Below are 26808 nucleotides of genomic sequence, written 5' to 3' on the forward strand. Positions count from 1 at the left end.
AAGTGCGAGAAAAATGAATTAACTTTTAGAGGTTTTGCGAGTTCAGGGTGTTAGAATAGGTTTGAAAATTAATGTTTAGAAGATTAAGTCGCTAAGGCTAGGAATAAGTGAAGATGAAAAGGTGAAGTTGGGTAACGAAAAGACTGATCAGGTGGACAGCTTCACTTACCTTGGTAGTATCATGGGAAGCACAATAGCGCTGCCTAAGAAAAGAACGATGTTGGCACAATGTATTGTTCATTTATTTATTTATTTTTGATTTGTTTTAGACCAGGACACTTTATATAGAATGAGTTGTCGTAGAAACTGCAAAAAGGTCTCATTCGATTGGAAATTGAGAGGGCTAGGGCCCTTTCTAACAGTCGAAAGTAATCAGAGTAAATTCCCCCCCCCACGCCCATCCTTTCCCGAAACACTTAAGATCACAATTTTGAGATACCCATTCTGTTCAACGTATTTGGCAGGTTCGGAAATTATGCCTTTGATGATGACAGCCCCCCAAAGCCCTCAGGGCAAGGGTTATAAGTTATGCCCTGGGGGCATATAAGTTTTTTTTTTTTTATAGAGAGCGTTTTCGTAGAAAATTCAAAAAGTGTTCATTCGATTGGAAACTGAGAGGACTAGCGCCCTTTTTAATAGTCGAAAGAGATCAGAGGGCAAATGCCCCCCCCACACCCATCATTTTCCCAAACACTTCAGATCAAATTTTTGATATAGCCATTTTGTTCAATGTAGAAAGATTTAAAGGAAAACGGGAACTTTCTGGGAGGGTGTAAAGAGGGAGGCTTTGAATAGATTGGGATGGAGAATGAGCGTGCGTAGCTGTTGGTCTCAGGCGGCTTGGTGATGCAGTGAGTTGTTATAAATAGTAGTAGTATTGGGATTACCAGGATCACAAATCCTTAACCGTCTTTTATAATGCTTCATCTTACAAAATTTTAAAAGTTCCGAAAATTATGTATTTGACGATGACAACCCCCCCCCCCCCCCCACAGCCCTCAGGACAAGGGTTGTAAGTTGTAAGAAAAAAAGAAACTAGAAAAATACGTGAATGTTTTTAGGAAAGTTTTTGTCGAGTTTGGAAAATTTTTTGCTTTTTGGTCGGTTTTTGGACATTTTGTATTAAGGATTAGACGACAACCATGATTGGACTCCAACCCTCTTGGAATGATAAAATGATAAATGTAAATTAAACCATTGTTGCTCTGTCATACTTCACAGAGAGTCGACTAAGACCTGGAAGACATTCAGAAATCTGCCGTTTTTCTTGAATTGAAATCAATGGATAATTCTTGGCGGAACAATTAGTATCAATGCATAACGAACTTTCCAAAAGGTGCAATAATAGAAAAGCAGCATATCAAAAAGTGTTTAATTAGACATACAAGAATGACCCAATTAGCTAAATAGAAGTCATGCTTTATAATAATTATTATTGTAACTTTATTATTGTAAGTTGCCTACTTTCATTGAAATCCACATCCTGCTGTTGGACAGGTAGCTTGCAGGCCTAAACAAACTGTGAAACCCCTTAATATGTGCTTTGGGCTACACGGCGTTGCACGCTTTCTATCTAAGAAGCCCCTGTCTTTTTGGCCCTGACTCTCTATTTTAATTTACCTCTTCCGTCTCCAAGCCAGGCTCCCGCTAACCATTTAGATCTCCTTCAATTTTACCTAACAACCTCAGTTCTAATTCCGTTCCCTCGTTGCACACGAAGTAGCCTAGTGCAGCGGATACCTGCACATGTATGAACACGAGTCCTCGTTTGACGAATAATATTATCCATATGAACATCTCCTAGAAGGGGGTCAGGGAACACATATGGTATGCATGCACAGGAGGTTAAGAATAGAGTACAAAAGGGAAATATGTGTATAAATCTAATTTTAAAAAGTGACGTTGGAAAGATTAGGGATTTAGCAATGCATAAATAATTATTTAGGACTAACCTCCTCCCGGTTAGGCATTACGGGTGTGAGTCCGGGGTTTTAGAGCAAGTGAGGATTTGGAGAGAATGCAAAGGAATTATTTTAAGAGTTTTTCGGGTCCATAAATCCACCCACAATGTTGTACTGGAGAGGGATTTGGGACGAAGTAGGTTAAGAAAAGATAGGTTAATAAGAATGGCGAAGTTTTTGGATAAACATTTTTAAGAAGTAATAATAGGCTAGCGAAAGAAGCGTATTTTAATTTGTTGGAGGACAAGATAGAGGTAGGGTGGCCGCAGGAAATTAAGAAATTTTTAGATAAAGTAGGATACTCGTATTTTTGGAACGAAGGTGAGGGATCGAATTCGGATACAGTGGTTGAGAAGGTAAAAGAAAGGTTACACGAACAAGGAATACAGCAGTGGCAGGTTCGGAAGGAGGCCTCGGGATCTCTGAGTCTGTATAGTACGATGAAAGACACCTGAGGGGGGGAGGGAGAAGTTTATTTCAATCTGGAGTTGAAAGGGGAAGAAATAAAATGGATTTTGGATTTAAGGGGAGGGTCGATTGATATTGGAGAATGAGAGAGGAAATTTAGGGGTCACAGTGTCAACAAAGTCCCCTTTCCCATGTATGGGGAAGATGAGGAGGACATTTTTCTTTTTTGGGGGGAGGGGGGATTTTAAGGAATTGGCGGATCTGAGAAGTAAATTGTTTTACTTTAGTGTTGATAGATAGAAGGTGGGTGGAAGGGATCGTAGGATCACGGGCTAAAACGATATTAGGAATCTGGCTAAGTATGTTGACGAAGGGCTGATACATCGTGAAAGATGTATCTCTTTATAAATAGTTTCGTGAAGATTCATATATAAGTAGGTTTTTCTTTTTAATTTGTTTGTGTTTTTTATTGGTTTTGTTACGTTTATGTTCTGTTTTTTTTTTCTATGGCCCGACGGCTTTTTATGGAAATAAATACATACATACTTCAAAAGCTTTTTTTTTAAATTTGCTATCTCCCCTTTTGGAAGGACTGTTTTAGATGCTAATGGAGTAATTTTGCATGATGTCCGCCTTCGCGTAGGTTGGGGGGGGGGTCCCCTGGTCTAAGATGGTTCCTGAGGCAAGTTTAAAACTTGGAGGTAAGACTTGCAAGTTCAAAACTTGACTTAAGATTTCACTCTTAGATAGAAATACACATGTTTTGTGTTTTTAATCGACCTTTTCACTTTAGAAAATATCTCCGATACGGTAATAAACCGACTAAAATTAGCATAGATACGAAACCATGAGAGACACATGTGTATGCTTTTATTTCGGGAGGGGTTGAAATTATAGTGATTTCCCATTACTCCCTGCTGGCGTCCCTAGAGTGCGGGGGAGTGAATGTAACCATGAATGGGTATCGATGTCTTCAAACGTATTCACTTCAAACCCATCGTTTTGTCACGAAACAGGCGCGTTTCCGCCGAAGGAGATTTTCTTTTACAATATATTTTCTACTCATTTTAAAACTTCAGACTCCATAAGCGCTTTTGAATCACTAAGCTACTGTCAGTGATTCAGTATCGTCAAATGTTAATGGTATTTAAAAAAATATTTCTAGCACTTCAGAGCATGATTCTACCTAAAACTACGAGGAACTTCAGACACTTAAGTCGATGCTTTCTAAAGCACAAGTTTTGAGACCAAAAATATATAAAATATCACCAAAAAATAGAGATATATGATAGATCAATTGAACATGAATCAAACATGGCTACATAAAGACAGGGTTATTTTTGTTTTCCCAGGTATATCTTTCTAGTAATTATTGAGAAAAATATATAGTGTTAATAAAAGACTAAATTTATTGTTGATGCATATGCATCAACAAATTTCATCTTAAGGGCTAGGCACACGTAGCTAATTCGGGAGCCGATTTCAGCATCAGTGGACAAACGATAGCGATAAGAAAAATTTGTTGAAAGAAAAAGTTATTGCGCGAGATTTTCAAAACAAAAAATCATGGACACAACTAGTCAACTTGAGTTTATTAATAGTTGCATGATTGATCTCAGCTTAGTTCTCAGTTTAGTCCTCAGCTCAGTAGCGGGGTCTTTCACCACAGACATCTCTGGCTCACCATTTATTTGTATCTCTATTTTTTTTATGATGATCATGATAAAATCGGGGCTGATTTTGTAAATCGGCGCCGAAAACTAGAAAAATTTTCAAGCTCAAATCGACGCCGATTTCTTTTAAAATCGGCACTAATTTGGAAATCAGTTCCCGAAATCAGCTACGTGTGCCCAGCCCTTTAGGACCAAATTCAAGACTAAATATATGCAATATTTTGATTATTTTCATGGACTTTGTTTTAAGGAGCAGAGGAAAGGCAACGGGAGACCACAGAATCAAATGGGGAGGAAAAACTCTACTGGACTTAGTTTATGCTGATGATTTAAGCAGACTAGATGAAAGTGCGAGAAAAATGAATTAACTTTTAGAGGTTTTGCGAGTTCAGGGTGTTAGAATAGGTTTGAAAATTAATGTTTAGAAGATTAAGTCGCTAAGGCTAGGAATAAGTGAAGACGAAAAGATGAGGTTGTGTAACGAAAAGACTGATCAGGTGGACAGCTTCACTTACCATGGTAGTATCATGGGAAGCACAATAGCGCTGCCTAAGAAAAGAACGATGTTGGCACAATGTATTGTTCATTTATTTATTTATTTTTGATTTGTTTTAGACCAGGACACTTTATATAGAATGAGTTGTCGTAGAAACTGCAAAAAGGTCTCATTCGATTGGAAATTGAGAGGGCTAGGGCCCTTTCTAACAGTCGAAAGTAATCAGAGTAAATTCCCCCCCCCCACGCCCATCCTTTCCCGAAACACTTAAGATCACAATTTTGAGATACCCATTCTGTTCAACGTATTTGGCAGGTTCGGAAATTATGCCTTTGATGATGACAGCCCCCCAAAGCCCTCAGGGCAAGGGTTATAAGTTATGCCCTGGGGGCATATAAGTTTTTTTTTTATAGAGAGCGTTTTCGTAGAAACTTCAAAAAGTGTTCATTCGATTGGAAACTGAGAGGACTAGCGCCCTTTTTAATAGTCGAAAGAGATCAGAGGGCAAATGCCCCCCCACACCCATCATTTTCCCAAACACTTCAGATCAAATTTTTGATATAGCCATTTTGTTCAATGTAGAAAGATTTAAAGGAAAACGGGAACTTTCTGGGAGGGTGTAAAGAGGGAGGCTTTGAATAGATTGGGATGGAGAATGAGCGTGCGTAGCTGTTGGTCTCAGGCGGCTTGGTGATGCAGTGAGTTGTTATAAATAGTAGTAGTATTGGGATTACCAGGATCACAAATCCTTAACCGTCGTTTATAATGCTTCATCTTACAAAATTTTAAAAGATCCGAAAATTATGTCTTTGACGATGACAACCCCCCCCCCCCCCACAGCCCTCAGGACAAGGGTTGTAAGTTGTAAGAAAAAAAGAAGCTAGAAAAATACGTGAATGTTTTTAGGAAAGTTTTTGTCGAGTTTGGAAAATTTTTTGCTTTTTGGTCGGTTTTTGGACATTTTGTATTAAGGATTAGACGACAACCATGATTGGACTCCAACCCTCTTGGAATGATAAAATACTGACCTAAAATATGTATTTTTGACCATCCCCCTTCCCCTAGGAACATTAATCTGTTCATAATTCCTCTCCTCCCTAAAGGTTGAACCAGAATGCATCTATGAAGCAATGTTACCAACACCTCAAAACAAAATGTACCACACATTGCATGAAGAATGTACCAATGACAAAAAAATGTACCATATCCCAAATGTTTTTCCGCGTGTTACTCTTCGCGTAACATGCGGATCGTCACGTAAAGTACTATCTATGACAATTTTACATAAGACATTTCCATTCACTTCCTTTCTCTATTCCTTTGTTTTTCTTTCTCTTCTAATACAGTACATTACTCCTGACAATACTTGAAGAAATTGTTTGGAGTAACATAAATTGCAACAGAAACATTTTACTAAAGGCCAACAAAAACCGTTATTTTTCGGCCATTTACGACCATTTGTAAACTTGGCAAACTTTAGCAAACTTTGTCAAACTCAAAACTAGCATAAATTAACATGAGTAGGGCTCAAAACCCATATGCCTTCCCAAGGCCAGAACATAACTTGCACTTTACTGAAAAAATATAAATGTTTTTACTTTTATAACTTAGTAAATCAAATAATATTAACATTTTGATTAATAAATAGCAGTATATGTATATTAAACTGACAATGCACAATCATCTGTATTTTTTTAGTAAAGTGTAAATTATGTTATGGCCTTGGAAAAACATAGGGGTTTTGAGCCCTACTCATGTTAATTTTTGCTTGTTTTGCGTTTGACTCAGTGATTTATTGTAATTTCTGTTCGTTTTGGGTTTCATTTATTTATCGATGCTGATTTGTGGTAGATTTGTAGAGTTCTTTAATTTTCTTTGAAAAACTTATTTTGTGGAAAAAGTTTTTTTTTAATTAATTTCTGTTCCTTTTAAGTTTTAATGTTGCTCCTTACTTTCAGTTGGAAAAACTTGTTTTTATTTATTTAATCACTGATACAGGTAAAGCCCAATAGTTACACGAGTCGGCAATTTGCCTGAAATAGGACACCTTTCCTGATGCAGAATCCGAGTAATCAAATGCAGAGTGAAACCAAATGTCATTTCATTCAGAAGAGAAGAGGCACTCAAGTTCACAGTATTCACATAACACAGTGGTCAGCAGCTATTTTAGTTAAGAGACTCAAAAAATAAACAATGGGACGATTATTTAATATCTGACAACAGTATATGCTTATTAATGTACAAAATCTATATCATAGCTTTAGACCTTGACTCAATTGCGAGCAACTTACTTTTAATTTCTTTTTTACTTCTTTACTTTTCTTTACTTTTAATCTTACTTTTAATTTCTCTCAACAGGCTCCTTTTTTCTTAATAAAAATTCTCAAACTGAGGAGATTCACCTTGGGTGGTTGGCTTTTGTTTTTATTCCACTGGATTCCCAACCATCATAAATCCAAGTGTCATTATAGCTTCATTTTTAGTCTTTCATTTTCAATCGGTAAGACTTGATAGTTAATACACAGAAAGATGTTTTTGTCGACCTTTGGACGCCGGAAATGAAGTGTCTGTGTACGAAAATAGGTGACTGCTTGTCTGTTTCTTATCTTGACTATGCTGAACAAATCAGGGTGAAATAAAATATTTGTAGATGAAAGAATGCAAACATAGGTACAAAAATACTGAATTGTACCACATTGTACCATAATATTGTAAAATGTACCATATTTTGTGGGATTGTACTATATTGTACCTGTAGAGGTTAAATGTACCAAAATGGTACAATTGTACCACGTTTGGCATCACTGCTATGAAGAATCCTGCGCTCCTAAAAAGTGCGGTTTTGGCTATTAACTATAAACTAAACGTAACATCTGCGATTTATCAAGTAACCCAACTGAAGCGTACAATGAACATAGACTGATATGTCTGAATAGTTCGTGTTCCACTTCTCGTCACATAAATCATCAAATAAGCAATATTTTATCATATATAATTCCATACAATTATACAAAAAGGGGGTTCATTCCACTTTTTGTATGTGACAGAGATCAAATATAAAGTTTCTAAACATTACATTGGAGCAGTTTTTTTTTTTTTTTTTTTTTGAGGTGTTACACGCGAAAAATTTGGAAAATTATATTGTAGTTAAATAATTTGGCTTCATCTTGTTGTACGGTACAAACAATTACATCAACACGTTTGTGATGGCATACATCACAACACGTTTGGATCCAAAATTTTCTTAAAATTATGGGCACTTCTTATTCAAATTATTAAATAAAACTTGTTTTTTTTATTATTGACCCTCCTGACTTTTTTTTATTATTATTATTCCCAAAAAATTAAATCCGACGTATACGTGTCTGTATATACAAAAACGCATAACACTTATTACATTCACATCAATTGACTTCAGTGGAGAAACAGAGTTTTGATATATGAGCTTCCCTATATGGTTAGATGGTTAATATGAGGAATAATCTATCTTACCTATCAGGCGTATTTGTCTCGTTATTAGGAGTGGTATCATTCTGGAGGGACTTATTCGATTCCTCGTGATGTTTTCTTTCAGTTTCTGGGGTACATTTGGGCGAATCTTCTTCATTCCCAAAGAAGTTCGTTTCTCTTGCAGAGTAAACCCCCTCTTGTAATTCTTGAAGGTTTGCGTATATTGACTCTGTTGAGTTTTCTACTTCGCGGATAGATTTTAATGTGTCAGGATTTGCATAATCAGAATTAGATGTCTCATACCCACTATCTTTAGTTAACTTTCTTTCTTGTCTTTCACGTTTTATATCAGTTTCCTTCTTTTTCTTCTTCAAGTCATCAATGTCAGCAAAGACGTGATCGATTATGCTTTTTTCAGTGGCACTATTTTCAAACTCAGAGACAGAGCTATCAGTTTGAGTAAGAGTAGATAGATCTTGTATTGATTCAAATTTAGGTCTTTCGCTGAAGCTTCTACTTCGTTCTGCTGATTTCTTTCCCGATTCAGGAAGATCCCGCTCAGAGGCCCAAGCTTGTTTTCTTTTCCTTAGCCCCTTTCCCTCACTGTGATATGCAGGACTAGTTCTATCTGGACGCAGAGAACGTAATAACTTTGAAGCTGAAGGGAGTTTTGCTGAGTCACGTCGCTTCACTGACTTTGTGTCTGGTGAATCCTTAGAATCGTTGGACGACCTTGAAAAATAAAACATAGAATCAGATAGCGGTATAACATAGCAGTATGGATTACTCCACGAGAATTAGAACATCCAACCTTCTACTGAAGCCAAATCAATGCTTCTGAAAGAAAGTTATGCAAGCTGTTGGAATCCTGGAAGCTATAGGAAAAAAACTAAATGTTCACTTTTTTTAACATAGATCAATATACTTTGAGTCCTTCTTTCAAAGGAAAGGATTTTTTGTACTTTTTAACCTGTTTCACCCTAATTTCTCTGGGTAGCAAAGGATTCTTAGAAGCTTCTTAACTGAAAGTTCTACCAGCCCACATCACCCACGCCCAAAGCATAAGATAAATACTAAGGAAGAGAAAAATATTTCGTAGGAGTGTTATTACACCACATTATGAAAAAGTGATTCCAAGAAGGTCTTGGTACAGTGGGAAATCTTATAAAACAAACGTGCTTTCACACATTCATTAGCAAATGTCAACTTTTGTTACTTGTCAACCCCCAAATTCTAGATTGATCTTTAAAACTAAGTCCCCTGGAGAGGTCGCTAATTGAAGCTTTGTCCTTTGACAAATTCACCGACAAGAGATCCTGAAAATCGAGCAAAAGACTACCACATCACCTTAAAACCAAATACTTAATTATGATTACCATAACACAAAAAACTAGAAAACTGGCAAAAAGGAGGTTGGAAAAGTACAGATTTTAGTTAATTGCATAGCCCTAGATATTAAGTCTTTTTTTTTTTTTTTTTTTTTTTTTTTTTTTTCAATTTAGAAAATTCTACACTCACAGGCTCAAACTATATGGCGGATGAGTTCAGTTAAAATCTATACACGGAAGAGTTCATCTATATCATTTCATATATTTATGTTAATAAAAACAGGAAATACCCAACGAACCTTTGACATCTTTCTTTTAACCATGGGCAAATCTACAACATTTTCATTGGGGGGGGGCAAGAGGGGTCTACTTTCCTATATTCAAGGAGCATGGCCTGTATAATATTTTTGTTTATTCACATTACTGGGGGGGGGGCAACTGTCCATCCCCCTTGTCCCTCCCAAACGACGCCCCTACTTTTAACCCTTTCAGCTTCTACGCCTCATAAGTTTGAAAAAATATACTTTTTGTCTTTTTTTTTCCTTTATGAATAATGAGAATTCTGGGATCGGACGCTTGGTATATTTAACAGGTTTACTCGAGACTTAATGATGTTTTAATAACTTCCTGAAATTTTACCGTTTTGATTAAAAAAAAACTGAGCTTAAATTAAAATCACTTAATTGGAGCAGTGAAGAATAGACACCGTTAAAAATACGGAAATAATAGTAAAAACGGGGAAAAAAGAAAAATTAAAAGTAATTTCCTATTTTAGCAATATATTTAATTATTCTGTGGCTTCGACACTTTTTTCCGTTCTTATTACTTTAAGCCTGACTAAACATAAATAAACATACAAAATAAAAATACACAAATAAACATAAATAGCCAAACATAATTAAATATTCAAACAAAAAACTTGAATAATAACTTTGCGCTTTCCCAAGCCCATTCCCATAATTTTGACTCATTGGGGTAATATATTTTCTAGAGGAGTCTACTACAGAAAAATAAAAAAATTACTAATTACATAGCCAGAAAGCTCACAGTTGCTCATAATCTTTGCATTTAAGGGGAGGGGGAATGGTCAAACCAGCAAGCTTTAAAGCAGAGCCGTTCCTAGGATTGGTGGCGACCAGAGAAAAAATAATGGTGCTTGTGCATTATTCGGTACACGCTCGAGAAATGAAGTTTAGTTAATCATTACGAAATATGCCGAAATATGATGGAAATACAAAACTTTAGTAATAAAATTATAAAAACTACAACAAATAATGATGATGGGAGGTGCATAGAACGCATTATATTAATTAGCAAACCTAACCCTATCAAAATACCATCTTTATGTTTTAAATATTTAATAAAAATATACCTACAACGTATATTTCAACTGAGCCTAAGCTAATTTTCTTCGGATACTGCGGTCAAAAACCGGTTATTGTCTGATCTGTATATCCATATTATCGAGTGTGAATCGAATAATATATAAGTACCAAAATAATTACAGCGCCCTCTCCCGACTCAAATATAAGCAAAACAGTCAAATCAAAGTGAAACATTGGATCAAAGTTGGCAATTTCCCCAGCCAAGAAGTCCCCAAGCCATGGTGCCCGGGGCAACTGAACTGGTCCCCCTCCCAGGAACGGCTCCGCTCCCATGGTCACCATCTGACTCTACTAATCAGCAAGTATGAAGTAACCCAAGTGACAAGAACATGTTTGTGATGAAAATATTGATAAAAAACATTCCAATTAGGGGGGGGGTTTAATTAGGTACATACTTAACATTAAACTTTTTCTTTTTTTATCCTGATTTTGCTGTAACTTACGACTGTTAGGTAAGGCAACTTCGACATATTCTTTGCATAATTAGGCATATTCTTTCCTTATGACTGTTAGGTAAGGCAACTTCGACATATTCTTTGCATAGTTAGGCATATTCTTTCCTTATGACTGTTAGGTAAGGCAACTTCGACATATTCTTTGCATAGTTAGGCATATTCTTTCCTTGTGTCTGTTAGGTAAGGCAACTTCGACATATTCTTTGCATAGCATTTGTTCTTTTGCCACAAGCTGCTGAATAAAAACGTAGTTACTAATCTTCTTCCTTTAATTTAAGAGAAAGGTCTTGTCCACCAATTCTTTGGCCACCCAGATATCAGAACACATGGTGGTTTCCAATCATTCTGAAGGACTATATCAAATTACGAACAGATACGTTTGACGTTTTTTATGAACTACTTCATTACACTGAATCTAACCATTGCGAAATTTTCAGTTAGCATATCTGAAACTTTCTAGTAAATAATCGACTTCGTAGGATATGTCCCTCCACTTACTTCATTTGCTGCGGTTGGTGTCAGCTAGGGAGGGGGGGGGGATGGCCGCCAAGATTTTTTGCATATCCTAAATTTTGAAGAATACCCTTTTTCGGTACTTGTATTGAAAAATGGCTTTTTTAGTGCTTTCATTGAAAAATAGAGAAACAACAAAACCTAGATTTTGAAAAATACACACGTTCTAGCAAATTTACATGAATTGACGCCACTGACTGCGGTGGGCATATCCAGGCATCGGCCGTCACATATGGTACTATCTCAAATACGGGACAGTGCTCGAGCTTTCAACCATTGCAAATAATCCTTACTTAACTCGGATGGTCCTCGGACCGAATATTAATATCGTTGTTCAATTCCTTGCAAAAATACACTTTTATTTAATTTACTGTCGATCCAATTCTGATTTGTTTATAACTAGCAGGCTAAATCATGTTTTTTGCACGTCATAACATATGGTGTTTTTCATAGCATATTGCAATGGTGAACTTGAGAACAAAACACACGAAAAAATAGGAGTGCATCCTTGGAAAATGATAGATTCTTGTACGGCTCCTTGATCTTTTGAATCAGAAGGTTTTCATTATTTTTTGGTCTTCTAACAATTTGAGCCAAAATGGTCACTCTGCTGCACAAAATGGAGGAAAATGACAATTTATTTGGGTTACAGCTTTTATTTTGGCACTTAAAAGGTAATAGGATCAATTTTTTCGTTTGAATGAGCCTTCTATCTATTTTCTACAACCAATAGTTTCACACTTTAAATCCTTGAACAAAAAGTTGTTCCCATGAAAAGCTTAAAATCATCCATTTCACACAACCTTAAAATCATGGTTGCAGCGGTAGCTGCAACCTAGTAAAGAGCGGACCGTGGCCATTAGTAACCAAAAGTTAAAAAACGCGTTGAGAAAAAAAATGCATGGTGAAACAAATTTCCATCTGACACTGATTCAAGAATGGTAACTAACATTTCAGTTCGTCTTAAAAGTAAAAGTTTATTAGGAAAACAAATTTATGGTTATTTCGAAAAAAGTCTGAGACCCCTCGAAAATGGCGTCAAATCAAAATGAAAAGTGTACCATTGGAATCAGCATAGTCGAAAAACCTAATTCAGGGAAATTACAGTCCCCAACCTTGAAAAACAAGAAATATCATTTTTTTTGTATGGGTAGCACTGATTTGTCTCTTTTTCTTCTCCTTTTTTTCCAGGGCTAGCGGTTTACCAGAACACCATAGAGAGATACTTAATGACTCATTATAAAGCTGTTTCTCACATCTAAGTGCTATTTATAAATTCCACCATCTGCAAGTGCCATAAGGCACAAAATGGTATAATATGTGCCATTCCTAAAGGGGTGGGACTAGCGGGCTACAAAAACATCGTAGATAGATGTTTAATAGCTCACATTAAAGCTATTTCTCATATCTATATTTTATTTATAAATTCCACCACCTGCAACTGCCAAATGGCACTAAAAATGGCACTATCGATGCCATGTCTAAAGTGGAAAAGCTAGGGGCTAATGGGCTGCCAGAACTTCCTAGAGAGATGTTTAATAGCTGATTTGAAAGCTATTGCTCATATCTACGTGATATAAATCAGTTTTGCCATTCATAAGTTCCAAATACCACAAAAAACAGCACCTTTTCTGCCACTTCTTAAGTTGAAAAGCTTCGAAATATAAAACGATACCATTGTAATGATTATGGTTCAAAACCCTTAACTGGAGGATTACAAGGTACCCTTCCCGTATACTCCCTCTCTCAGTCCCCATTGTATGTCTCTTTAGTCTACTGGTGGAACCTAAAATCTTCCTTTTAACATGATTGGAGTCAAACTCACAAAATCATGCTAAGGGAAAAAACTATCCACTGGAAGCGAGGTGCTCTCTGATATAGATTGGCGATGGGTAGCTATTATTTTATCTCGTCTTAAAAGTAAAAGTGTATGGTAAGAACAAATTTATGATGATTTCGAAAAAAGCCTGAAACCCCTCGAAAATGGCGTCAGATGAAAATGAAAAGTGTACCATTGGAATCATCATGGTCGAAAACCTTGAATAGGGAAATTACAGTCCCCCTCCTTGAACCCCAAGAAAATGACTTTTTCCTCGTTGTAACACTGATGCGTCTCCCGTTTTTCTTCTTTTTTTTTCTAGCAGGGCTAGGGGGTGACAAGAACACCATAGAGAGATGTGTAATAGCACATTCAAACGGAAATGAAATTTGCTAGTGTCCTTTTTAAGTGACTAAAAAGATTGAAGGGCAATTAGCCCCTCCTCCCTGAAGGTTCCCTCCCCCCAAAGTCATCCAATCAAAATTTCGAGATAGTCATTTTGTTCAACATAGTTCAAAGGTCAAATATCTTTGGTTTTGGTGATGATACGACCCTCCATAGTCCCTGGAGGAAGGGCTGCACACTGTATCGGTATCGGGCGTATTTATATCACGCGTATCGGTGTGAGCGTATTGTTATTGGGCGTATTGGTATCGCATGTATCTAGACAGATTTTTAATAGCTCACATAAAAGATATTGCTCATATCTACGTGAGTGGTATAATTTCGTCAAAACCCTGAGGGGGGAGGGGCGGGGGCCAAAGCTGGATTCAATTTTCCCAAATCAAGTGAAAATGACAGTGAAAATAGAAAAATGAGCCATATTAAACAGTTCGCTGTAACGAACTATGAGTAAGGAGCGACCAGGCTCAATAGTAACCGAAACTCTAAAATACGGGATTTTGGTACCAGTAGATACATCAAAAGAATCAAATTTTAATACTGATTTCAAATTTTTAAGTTTCGTCACGTTAAGTCCTACCCATCAAAAGTTACGCACCTGGGAAAGTTTGGCTGATTTTCGAAAAAAAGGGGAAAGACCCTCTAAAAGCTATAGAATTTTAATGAAAATCACACCAACAGATTCAGCGTATCGCATAACTCTGCTGCAGAGGTTTCAAACGCATATCTGAGAAATTGCGGAATTTTGTATTTTTTGCCAGAAGAAAGATCATAGATGCGTCTTTATTTGTTTGTTTTTTTCCCAGGGGTGATCGTATCGACCCAGTGGTTCTATAATATCGTAGGAGGGTTTATTCAAACCAAAATTAAAAGTTCTAGTGATCTTTTTAAGTGACCAAAAAAATGGAGGGAAACTAGGCCCCCTTCCACGCTCATTTTTTCTCAAAGTCACCCGATCAAAATTTACATAGTCGAAAATATAATAAATATGTCTTTTAGGATTACTTAATCTCCAAAGTCCCCGGAGGGAGGGCTGAAAGTTATGAACTTTACCCAATGTTTACATATAGCATTGGTTATTGGGAAGTATAACGACGTTTTCATGGGGGATTTTTTTTCTGGTAGTGGGTTGGGGGGGGGGTGGATCTTTGTGGAAGGATCTTTCCATGGAAGAAGTTTTCAGGGGGGAAGGGATATTACTATGAAGGGGGCGCCGGATTTCCCATCATTATTTAAAAAAAACGATCAGAAATTAAATTAAAATAAACAAGTGTTTCAACTGAAAATAAGGAGTCACATCAAAACTTAAAATGAACAGAAAATATTAAGTATATGATTGGGTTCGCCCCCTAGTCAATACCTCGCTCTTTAAGCCAAAGATTTTTAGTACTTTCATAAGAGCTATTTATTCTAATTAAGGGCCTTTGTGATTAAGGGTCATTTTTAAAGAATTTGAACAAAATTAAAACTTTAGCGTAAAGAGCGAGGTAATGACTAGGGGGCGAATCCCCTAATATACGTATTAAAAATATATGGATATAGAATTTCGTTGTCACCATATATTTTTATGATAGACAGATGCTTAATAACTCATTCAAAAGCTATTATATCTACGTTCTTTTTATAAACTTCGCCATCTGCAAGTGCCATATGGCACTAAAATTGCACTTTCTGCCATTTCTCAAGTGGTGTCACTAGTAGGCTACTAGAACATTGTAGACAGATTTTTTATAGCTCATATAAAAGCTATTATTCATATCTACGTTCTTTCTATAAATTCCACCATCTAAAATTTCCGAATGGCACTAAAAACGGCACTTTTTGTGTCATGTCTCAAGTAGAAAAGCTGATGCTATTGGGCTAGCAGAACTTATAAGAGTTATGTTTAATGGCTCATTTGAAAGCTATTGCTTACATCAACGTGTTTTTTTTAATCAATTCTACCATTAGTAAGTGCGATATAGCACTGAAAACCATACTTTTGGTGCCTCTTCATAAGTGGAACAGCTCTGAAGTTCAAAACAGGTACTATTGTGATAGTTATATCCCAGAACGCATAAATGAAGGTTTACGAGAACCCGTCCCGCACCCTCCTTCTCCGCACCTTCTGAGTTAGTTTCATGAATCATCTGTTCACTATAAAGCTACTGAGCTACCACACCATCGTAGATAGATGTTTAATGGCTCAATTATAAGCTATAGCTTATATTTACTAGGTTTTTACAAATTCTACCATCTATTAGATTTTACATATTTCAATGTGAACTAGATTTCAGATTGAACTAGAAACGAGATTTCAATATGAACTAGTTTCTTGGGAGAATTCCCAGTATCTCTTTGTCATGGTTGAAGCATTAGTTGCAACCTAGTAGAGAGCGAACCACAACCCACAGTGACTAAAAGCTAAAAAACTTTAAAACAGTATCTTTTTTCTTCTTTTTTCCCAGGCCTAGCGGGTTACTAGAACATCATAGAGAGATTCTTAAGAGCTCATTCGAAAGCTATTTCTCATATGTAGGTGGTTTATATAAATTCCACCATCCACAAGGGCCATTTGGCACTAAAAAGGGCACTGTGCCATTTCTCAAGGGGTGGGGCTAGCGGACAACCAGAACATCGTAGATACATTTTTGATAGCTCATATAAAAAATTTTGCTCGTATTTACGTTCTTCCTATAAATTCCGCCATTTGCAAGTTTCAAATGATACTAAAAACGGCACTTTTTGTGCCATGTCTGAAGTGGAAAACTGGGGCTAGTGGCTACCAGAACTTCTTAGAGTGATGTTTAATGGCTCATTTGAAAAATTTTGACCATATCTAGCTTTTATCAATTCTACAATTCGTAATTGAGATATAGCACTGAAAACAACACTTTTGGTGCCACTTCTTAAGTGGAAAATCTTGAAAGTATAAAACGGTATAATTGTAATAATTATGATCCAAATCCCTTAACTTAAGGTTTATAAGAACGCCACCTACAGGTTCCTCCTCCAGACCCCCTTAATAATCTATGCAATTAAAGTCCAACAAACACCAATATATTAAATTATATTATTAGAGGTGTGGTTCTCTTAGTATAGCGCAGGACTTCAAATTAGATTATCATGCGATCGATTCCTCCTTGGATTTTTTTTTCAATCATAGTTTGTCCCTTCTATCATGACTTTTTAGATAATCTACTATTTTTGCAAATGTGATGCACTCATTTTTCAAAGCATATCCCGGGAAGACTCATATCTACGTGCTTTTTATCAATTTTACCATCCATAGGTGCCATATAGCACTAAAAACGGCACTTTTGGGACATTTCTCAAGTGGAAGAGTTCGGAAACATAAGACGGTTACCATTGCAACAATTATAGTCCAAAGCCCTTAACTGGAGGTTTAAAAGAACCCCTTACATATAATCCCCCTCCAAACCACCTGTGTAAGTTTCATTAATCTTCTACTCATCTTAAAAGTAAAAGATTATTGCGAAAACAAATTAACTAAAACTAAAAACATTTCAACTAAAAATCTACCAAAAATTAAGCTTGAATGATCAACACTTTTGAATTGAACCTTTAAACTTCACTCGGCGATGAAGTCTGTGTGCTAGTTCTAATGGCGGTAATTGAGGGGAAGGGACGTCCTTGTCCCCTTATTTTTTGCTCCTGCCTAGGTTTTGAGAAACACTTTTTTTGGTTATTTCATTGAAACAGGCACTTTTTTCATTTGAAAAAAATGGGTGGAGAAACGGACAGTGCACTTTATGGGAATGCGCTATCAAGTTAAATTTATAAAAAGTGACTAGGCGTAAATATAAGCTTCTAAATACGCCCTTAAACAGCTTCATAAGTTTTCATCTGAAACTAAGGAATGACATTAAAGCTTAAAACGAACAGAGATTATTCCGTATAAATAAAAAAAGATCATGGCAGGGTTGTTTCTTCATTAAATTTGAATCAAAAACGAGCAAAAATTAATAAAAAAACAAAGTTTTTCCAAGAAAAGTAAAGAGCGAAGTTGAAACTTAAAACGGACAAAAGTCATTGCTTCACGGCCTATCTAATATATATCAAACAAACCAGTACAAATAAACCAACTAATTACTTTTCCCTACGTTTCTAGGATTATAGAAAACTAGTGCTTTACGGAAAACACAAAATAATATAGGAGCTTTGGTACAATAAAAGCAAACCAATTAAAGGCACTTTTTTACAGAATAAAAATATTATCAATCCCTTTTAGGATAAATCCTTTTTAAGATAAAGCAACAATTCCTTTTAGGATTGTGCTTCTTTTTTTTTCTCGTTTGATTTGGTGTCACTTCTGCACGATGGCTCAGTTCAATACCTGGCCGTCGTTTTGGTTTTAAAACGGACATGTCATGATTAGTTTGTAGACAAGTTAGAAGTAAAACCATCTTGATAGCATTAGGATTAGGACTATAGACCAGCTTTAGAATTTGTATCATAGCCAGCAATTCACTGTTGTATAGAGACAAATAACCCCGTTTTCAGAGTTCATATTATGTCTTATTTGATCTTCATTTCAAGTAATACTAAAGCATATTTCTTACATTTGAAAATTGTTTATTAATCACTATTGATTTTATAGCTTATAGCACTATTGAATTTTATACCTAAATGATACCTGATAAATCAATCCAATAATCTGTATGCTGTTCAATGACTTTGCGGTTATTAAAAAAATATTTAATTTTACGCTTATGTTTTTAAGATAAATTTAATTTTACATGGAAAGCTACTGATGTCACAGCTGGTGTAAGAGTATGAAAAGCTTTAAAGATTACTTTATTGTTGTCAGGATTCATACTCACTTTTGACTCCCAAATCAATATTCCTGTTTTTAATACTGTTTTTAATACCTGTTTTTAATTCCTGATTTTCGCGTTTTCAGTAAAGCGCTAGTTTTTTGTAATCCTAGAAACACAGGGAAACATAATTATTTGGTTTATTTGTAATAATTTGATTGATATATATTAGATCGGCTTTGAAGCAATAATTTTTGTCTGTTTTAAGTTTCAACTTCGCTCTTTACTTCCCTTAATTACAACTGATTAATTACAAACAAGACAGATATTGCTTTATTTTTTGGCCTGACCATAGAGATGGAAAGCCGAGAGCGATGTGAGCAACAAATTTTGAAGAGCTTATAATCAACGTCAGTTACGAACCATCTCAGAGACTGACAATTCATTTCTGCAGAAAAGTTCTCAGGCGTGATTTACCGAAACTTCCATTAGTCACTGGAAAAGAGTTTTGTGCTTAAACATGGCCATATACATTAAAGTATTCGGACATGTATTTAGTCAAGAGTTAGTCATAATAACTGCTTGGATAATCGAAGACAGGATAACTGTCCAAGACAAATTTTGTTCCGAACACGTCTGGATAACCCAAGATCGGATAGTTGATTATCACAGAGTCCTATGATAGTTCACTGATTCAGCATGCTAGGTTATAGTTTAAATCAGAACGTAGTTGTGGCAAATGAATAGTAACTGCTTATTTATTCTCGATGTTAAGACTATGTTTGGCCATTGGTTTTATCCATAGTTACTTGAACTGTTGCAGCATAAGCTGAAGTACTACAGAATGGTGCACTTGCTCGTAGTGTCTCCATTTGTACTTCATTTTGAAATGTATGTTATTGCAGTCTATAATAATTCATAAGTAAACCACCGAAGTATTTCATAGATAATTTCGGAGACCACACTGCCTTTCCATGACGATAAATAAAAGTTCAATCAGGGATAAAATCATTTTAATAGACAGTAATAAATTTCACAAACAGTGATACATTTTGCAAAAATACTAGATATTTCGGTCACTGCATTTGTGACCGAAATATCTAGTATTTTTGTGAAATTTATCACTGTTTGTGAAATTTATCACTGTCTATTAAAAGGATTTTATCCCTATTCGAACTTTTATTTATCGTCAGAGTATTTCAAAGTAGTCCCACAGGTCCATGTGCCCCTACTTAAGACCCTCTGCTCTAGAAGCACTACTCTTGAGGTTACAAATCATTAAAATGCTGTAGGTGTTTCCCAGCCAAAATAAAAATGCAATGGATACAATGTGTCATCACCGTAGAGAATTTTTTAACAGATAAAACTGACAGTGAATCTTCCATTTGTTCCAATGAACCCATATTAGGAGCAACTCCGTTTATTAGCAGTAAATTTTACAGATACGGCAGACTCTATGGAAGTGAAAAATTGACCTTTTTAGGTAACATAAATGCAATTGGATTCTATGCGGCCAATTAATTAAAGTAGATAGGAGATGGTTAGGCGCTCTTGCCTTTTGAATTGTTTCTCTTAATATGGTTCACTGAATTTTTAGATCATTGATTTTCTGAATTTGGCATCTTTTGACACAAAGTCGGTAGGCCGAAAAAAAAATCCTGAAAGCCTCTTTAGGTAATGCTTTTACCATTTCTTAACTTCTTTTTAGAAAATACTTCCGACTTCAAAGAAAAAAATAGGCTATTGTTCTATAAAAGTCTATCTGTAAAATGTAATCATTAAAAAGTCTATCTAGATAAGCTATACTTTGGTGTCTCTGGTCCATACGAAGCGACCTAGTAAGTGCGTAGTCCCATGGTTTCAACCCTACTAGCAGACAGGGGGAGAGTAGGGAATTCAATTCATATAATGTTCTTAGAGACCCCCCCCCCAAAAAAAGGAGGATTTCAACCTAAAATGCCCCATACTCGTACACAAAAATTTAAAACTTGTGTGAATAATAAGCCCCCTGTTCCTGCGTACTACATGCAAGGTCCCGCTTGTTTCGTTTATAGATGTTAAACCTTCCATCTACGGCTAATGCCAAGCAAATTATCCTGTAGTCAAGCACGCTCACAAGGTATTAGGCCGTTAGCCCAGTACCTCCCACCCCCAAGGAATGTCCAGTTTTGTACAAACTTCTTTACATTTTCCTCGAGATTTACTTTCTTCCCGTAGAGTTTATAAACTTCCTTCACCCACACTCCCTCCAACATTAAATTCTGCGTACACGCTTCCCGGTACTGTTCAATTAACCGGGCTCTTTTATCTACGGCAATGCATACCAGTCACGAAATAGACTGAGACGCGTGATGAAAACAGGTTTACAATGCCTTCTGGGATATAAACAAAGGCAAGGACTGTTTTTAAATTGTTGTTTTTGGGGTTTAGGGGGAGAAGGTTCCTAGGTTAGGTTACGTATTTATTATATGCTATGATTTGCCCCCTACCTTCCCTAATGTGCATAATATAGCCCAAATTTGTTTCTAAACTATTATATATAGTCATCCTATTTTATTTCATTAGCATTAACCAAACTAGCACTATATAAAAGAGCCCGGTTAATAGAACAGTACCCACTTCCAAATAGTTATCGCTTTGACATCCAAAAATTATCTCAGGTTCGAAAAATAAATTGTAAGCTATCTTTGACAAAAACCTTCCTAACCGATATTCATGCCATTAATAACCGATCCTTGGATACAACATTGATAATTTCTTCTAAATGTTGTATTTGGTGACACAAACCCAGCCGTCGAGTCCGGTTATTAAAGACCCAAAAGAAAAAAAAACGGCAAACCAAAGATGACAGTAAACGCCCATCCAGACTAACATAGACACAGACAGTAAATCCAGATCAATTGAACCACCCTTGGGCTCTTACTGCAACAAGCTACCCTTGGGGCTTTTCAGTTACATTGAAAACCAGTAACAATAGAATAGATATTTAAAATCTAGGAGACCTGCATTTCGAGGGTGGGAATGTAAAGGATTTCAATAAGGTGAATTATGAGGGATTTATTTACGGTTGTTGATGGTCAGTAGGAATTAATCAGACCGAAAATGTTCTTTAAACGAGTTGAACCTCAAAGGTGGTGCATAAAAGAACGAATCGGCAACTTTCTATAAGAATGGGCTGGGATAAAACCTAATATTACAACTGATCTATGCATAAAAACTTGGGGGTAAAGAGTGAAGCTTTGAATGGATTGGGCTGCAGGTGGTGCGTGCGTAGCTGTGTTGGCCACAGGCAGCTTAGTGCAGCAGTGAATATAAGAATCTGAGAGAAATTTATGTTGTTTTTTTGGTACTTGCTAAGAAGAATCCAGTAGTCACGCGAGAATTGTATTGCTAAGATCAGATAGATCATTACCGGGGAATTCATATGAGACAATGTATAAACAAAGGGTTTCTCACTCTGGGAATTATATTTAAACTTTAGTTTTTTGGGGTTTAGGGGGACTAAAAGGTAGCTAGGTTAGGTTAGGCTAAGTTACGTATTTAATATATGCTATGCTTTACTCCCTCCCTCCCCCCTAATGTGAAAATATATAGTCCAAATTTGTTTCTTAACTATTATATTTTTATCCTATTTTGTTTTATTTCATTAGCATTAACAAAACTTCACTTATCGCGTGACTACTGGATTCTCAACAAGTACCGTTTTTTTTGCAGTTTAATCATCATGAGGTCACTCAAATGGACAAACAGCTTAAGTTTTTTTTTGGGGGGGGGGGGGGACAGGTGGGAACAGTCACGAAAAAAATACTGATATATGTGCTCTCCGTAGACGTCAAAATGGCAAAACTTTTCCTTTTCTTTTTTCTTCCATGAGAAAGGGGCGAGTCCACACAGCTATGAAAATTCGAAGAAAGAACAAGCCTGGAGAATATTCGTTTGTATACCCTATTTTCAGGATTTGCCTTTTATTCAGATTTTCTTTCTTTCCCTTTTTTTAAGAAAAGAAAATGAACGCAGCCTGAAAAGAAAGAACACGCTGAGACTGACAGAAAAAAAAAACAAGGAAGAAAAAGGATGCTATGAATGCTTCCTTCAGTGGCGGATCCAGAGAGCCCCCCTAACGTAGTCTAAAGTAGTGTAATTTACTTAATTAACGCAAGACTGCGTTAATTAAACTTGCTCCTAACGGAAATTTATCGAATCAACCTATTTTGCCCCCCCTAAAAAAAAAATCCTGGATCTGCCCCTGGCTTCCTTGGTGAATGATATTTAATCACTCATTTGGGTCCCACTTGCTAGAAACTCTGGGAAATACGGTTCAGAACTGCCTGTCACAAGACATTGAAGGAGTGACAGCCTTCAAGGAAAATTGAGTCAAGAAGCTAGCACGGCCTGTACCGCTATCTTGTTCTGGTTATTATGTGCAGCAATCAGTTGTTAATTTTTTGCTGCATGAAGCTTGTACTTGCAGAATTCATAAAAATACACAGTGAACGAATTATCTAGTCCGTTAAAAGCAAGACTACCAACTGAAGTGCTGCCGAAAATTTCTAAACACGTGTAGGTTATCTGATCAAAAATCAGTCTAAAAGGGGAAATATAGTGATGTAAAAGATCGTGTTTCATTAATTTTGCTGTTTAAGCCATATCTTTTATTTATAGGCCATAAATTTTTAGATAAAGAACTAATAACCGAAGAATAACTTGAAATTTTGACAACAAGTTAAGATTTAAAAAGGTGGTCCGTGAGCGGGGGGGGGGGATCTCCAAATTTTGATAATTTCCTCGCTTAATCGGTTTTAATTAAGTGACAAAGTTTTGTGTATATATATATATATATATATATATATATATATATATATATATATATATATATATATATATATATATATATATATATATATATATATATATATACATATATATATAATATATATATATATATATATATATATATATATATATATATATATATATATATATATATAGTCCCACACCAATAACTATATTAGGTGCACGGCCATATCCAGGGGGATTTGGGGGTTCGAACCCGCCTTCCCTCCGAATTGTTTGTTCGACTATTAAAAACGTAACAAAAATGAATATAAACAAAGTTTTGATGCGTTTTAAAAGTTTTTGTAGCCCCCCCCCCACCCCCGAAACAAAATCCTGGATACGACCCTGATCAGGCGTATCTGAAATTTTGACGGGATGATCTGATGTTACAAAGATAGGCAAATTGTATGTAAAACATAGAAAATATCGCAAAAATCTCAAAACCCTCGGAGGATATGAGCCCAAAATCCCTAAATCCCTCAACATACATGATGAGTGGCCACCCTGACCCACAGTCCTGAACCCACTAAGAAGCTTGTTGTTCAATAGCGGGTGCTGTCATCATAGCAAAAATTGCCTGAATTTAAAAAGCAGGTACGGGAAAAAGTTGCACTAAATTCAAATTTTAAGTGGAAACATAAAAGAGGGTGGCAATAAACATTGGCCGGAAATCCTCCCCGCTATGCAGAGCAAACTAAACGTGACTTCAAATAATTTACCGACGAAAATGTATCCTTGTGTCATAAATGAAAGAAATACCTGCAGTCTGCGGAGTAATAGCTTTGTAAATTCAAGGTGCCGTACATCTGCTACATCACTATCCCTTTGACAACTGGGAGTTTATTTCTGTTACATCTTCCTTTTTATTTGGTTTGGCAAATAATGTAAATAATATTTCCCTGGCTCGAGCCATTCAGAGATCAAATTGATCAACTCCTTTCTGAAACTTCAGCGTAAAAACAGTTCGGCTGTTGTGATTCAAAGACGGTATGCTTCACAGCATGAATTTTACATGAGAGCAAAAAAACTTAAAAATAACTTTTTGGGATTTAGACTATTATTAGCGAACAGCTGCTTGTTCCAGCAAACAGCTGTTCTGGCACATCTCTCTCTCTCTCTCTCTCTCTCTCTCTCTCTCTCTCTCTCTCTCTCTCTCTCTCTCTCTCTCTCTCTCTCTCTCTCTCTCTCTCTCTCTCCTTCTCTCCCAAAATACAAAAGTCATGTGAGATTTTAGTTATACTGCCTTAAAGCATGTAGCATAGACCACAAAAACTGGATCGAATATTTACATACATTTGCTGTGAATATTAGATATTTCAGCCTAATAAAGGAAAAGCATAAACAAATAATAAAAGGATGGCAACAACTTCAGTGCGTGGAGGGGGTCCAAGAGCTTAAGACCCTTGCCCCGGGGCTCTGGGGGGCTGTATCATCCCCAGAGTCATCGTTATATGATATTGAATTATTTTGAATTAAATGGTTATCTAAAAGTTTTGATTGGATTCACCTGGGAAAAAGAGGGCATGGAGGGGGGGGGTAGTTACCCTCTGATTACTCTGGATTCTTAAAAGGGAACTAGAACTTTGAATTTCCAAGCAAATGAGCTTTTTTCTAAGTTTATGTTACCACCCCTTCCATAAGAAGCTATTATGTCCCAGGGCGAGATGCGAGATTGAGAGAGATGTGCCAGCACATAATGCATTATATTAAGTAACTAACCCAACCTAACCTAGCCCCTAACCGCCTCTATATATTAAATATTTAATAAAAACATACATCGTAGTTTTCTCACTCAAAATAAGCAAATCACAACCGATCTAGGAAGGGAAACCGCTTTCTGTTAGATGTTACACAGCATAATTCTTGAGTGCGTTCGGTTTAACAGACAAGTACCCAAAAGCGGACCGAACCAATCGATTTGGTTTCGATATCGATATTACAGTCAATTGGGTGAGACTGCAAAAACAGTCACACATCGCCTTTTCAATTTTTGCAGCGCACTTCGTTGACTCTTCACTTTCGACACATATATATGAAGTTTTTATAAATTAGGATTTCTTAACTTTCGGCTTAATAGTAAATATTCTGTCATTGAGCCAATTTGACTAACTATACACTAGCATTTTATTTTAGTATGCAGTATACTATTCACTATACGTAAACGTATTTGGACACAAAAAGCCCCGCGGGGCCATGGCCATAAAAAAAAACAAGGGAAAGTAGGCTACCTTGGACCCCCTCCATGCACTAAAGTTGTTGCCATCCTTTTATTATTAGTTTATGCTTTTCCTTTATTAGGCTGAAATATCTAATATTCACAGCAAATGTATGTAAATATTCGATCCAGTTTATGTGGTCTATACTACATGCTTCAAGGCAATATAATTAAAATCTTACATGACTTTTTTGTATTTTGGCGAAGTTTCAACTTTTCCAAAGGGCTCAAAAATAGCATGTATGTTAAACTTTGTAATTGCATATTAAATAAAAAATAATCAGTCTTATTTTGAAATAGATGAGCTAGATTGAAATTTCTTTTCTGCTATGGGCACAAAAGGGTCTTAAGTAACCAACACTGTTAACTGAAGGAATATCAATATTGACTTCTAACTATCAGGGATCATAGGCTAATAGCAAAGAAGATTGTTTTGCTCCTAACTCGCTACAGCTGAATATGACTAGGATACATAGTCAGTTAAAACGCAAGACTAAATATAGAATTAAACATTACTATACACAACACATAATGAAATTTTTGGAATAGAAATTCGTCTTGTTATCCAAGCTAGGGCCACCGAATAGTAAGACAGAAGGGTATTTTTGAACACGACAGATGACGGGGTTACCGCAAGACACGACTCCCTGTTTTAGGGCGAACAATGGACTTGAAAATAATTAATAATTGTTTGTAAACATGTTTACTTTACATGAAACGTAAGGACCAAAGGTCAATGCAATGTGCCTGGACGAAACCAAACAGTGAGCGTACCAGCATTGTCAACGCGGTACAACTGTACCGTTTTTGGTACAATTTAGAGGTCCTGGCACAGTGTAGTACATTTAGAAATTGTTGGTACAATCAGATTTCCCTTTTTCCCTATTTTCCCTATTCCCAGCTTTTAGGTTTTACTTGCTCCTTTTTGACTCAAATATCTGTTCCAAGTTTTAGTTTATTTAAAGTTTTCTTATTGTTAGGGCAAATTTTTTAACTTGCTGCTCCGGTGGTACCAATTACTTTCTTGCGGTACAATTTTAATCGGAAAACTGGTACAGTTTATTTCAAGCCGTTGGCAACACTGGAGCGTACACAGGCTGCTTAGTTGAT

General features: G+C 36.2%; 1 protein-coding gene across 1 annotated transcript in view; it reads right to left on the reverse strand.

The window, feature by feature from the left end:
• The window catches only part of Shrm (shroom), a 245268-nt gene that overhangs the window by 194704 nt on the left and 23756 nt on the right, over positions 1-26808 (reverse strand). Inside the window, exon 2 of the mRNA XM_089102697.1 lies at positions 8031-8720. Within this exon, the coding sequence (XP_088958823.1) occupies positions 8031-8720 (690 nt within the window). The remainder of the gene's footprint in view (positions 1-8030; positions 8721-26808) is intronic.

This window comes from Artemia sp. Qi Xiang Cuo, chromosome 2 (assembly GCF_049724085.1).
Source record: "Artemia sp. Qi Xiang Cuo chromosome 2, ASM4972408v1, whole genome shotgun sequence".
Taxonomy (NCBI): Eukaryota; Metazoa; Arthropoda; class Branchiopoda; order Anostraca; family Artemiidae; genus Artemia; species Artemia sp. Qi Xiang Cuo.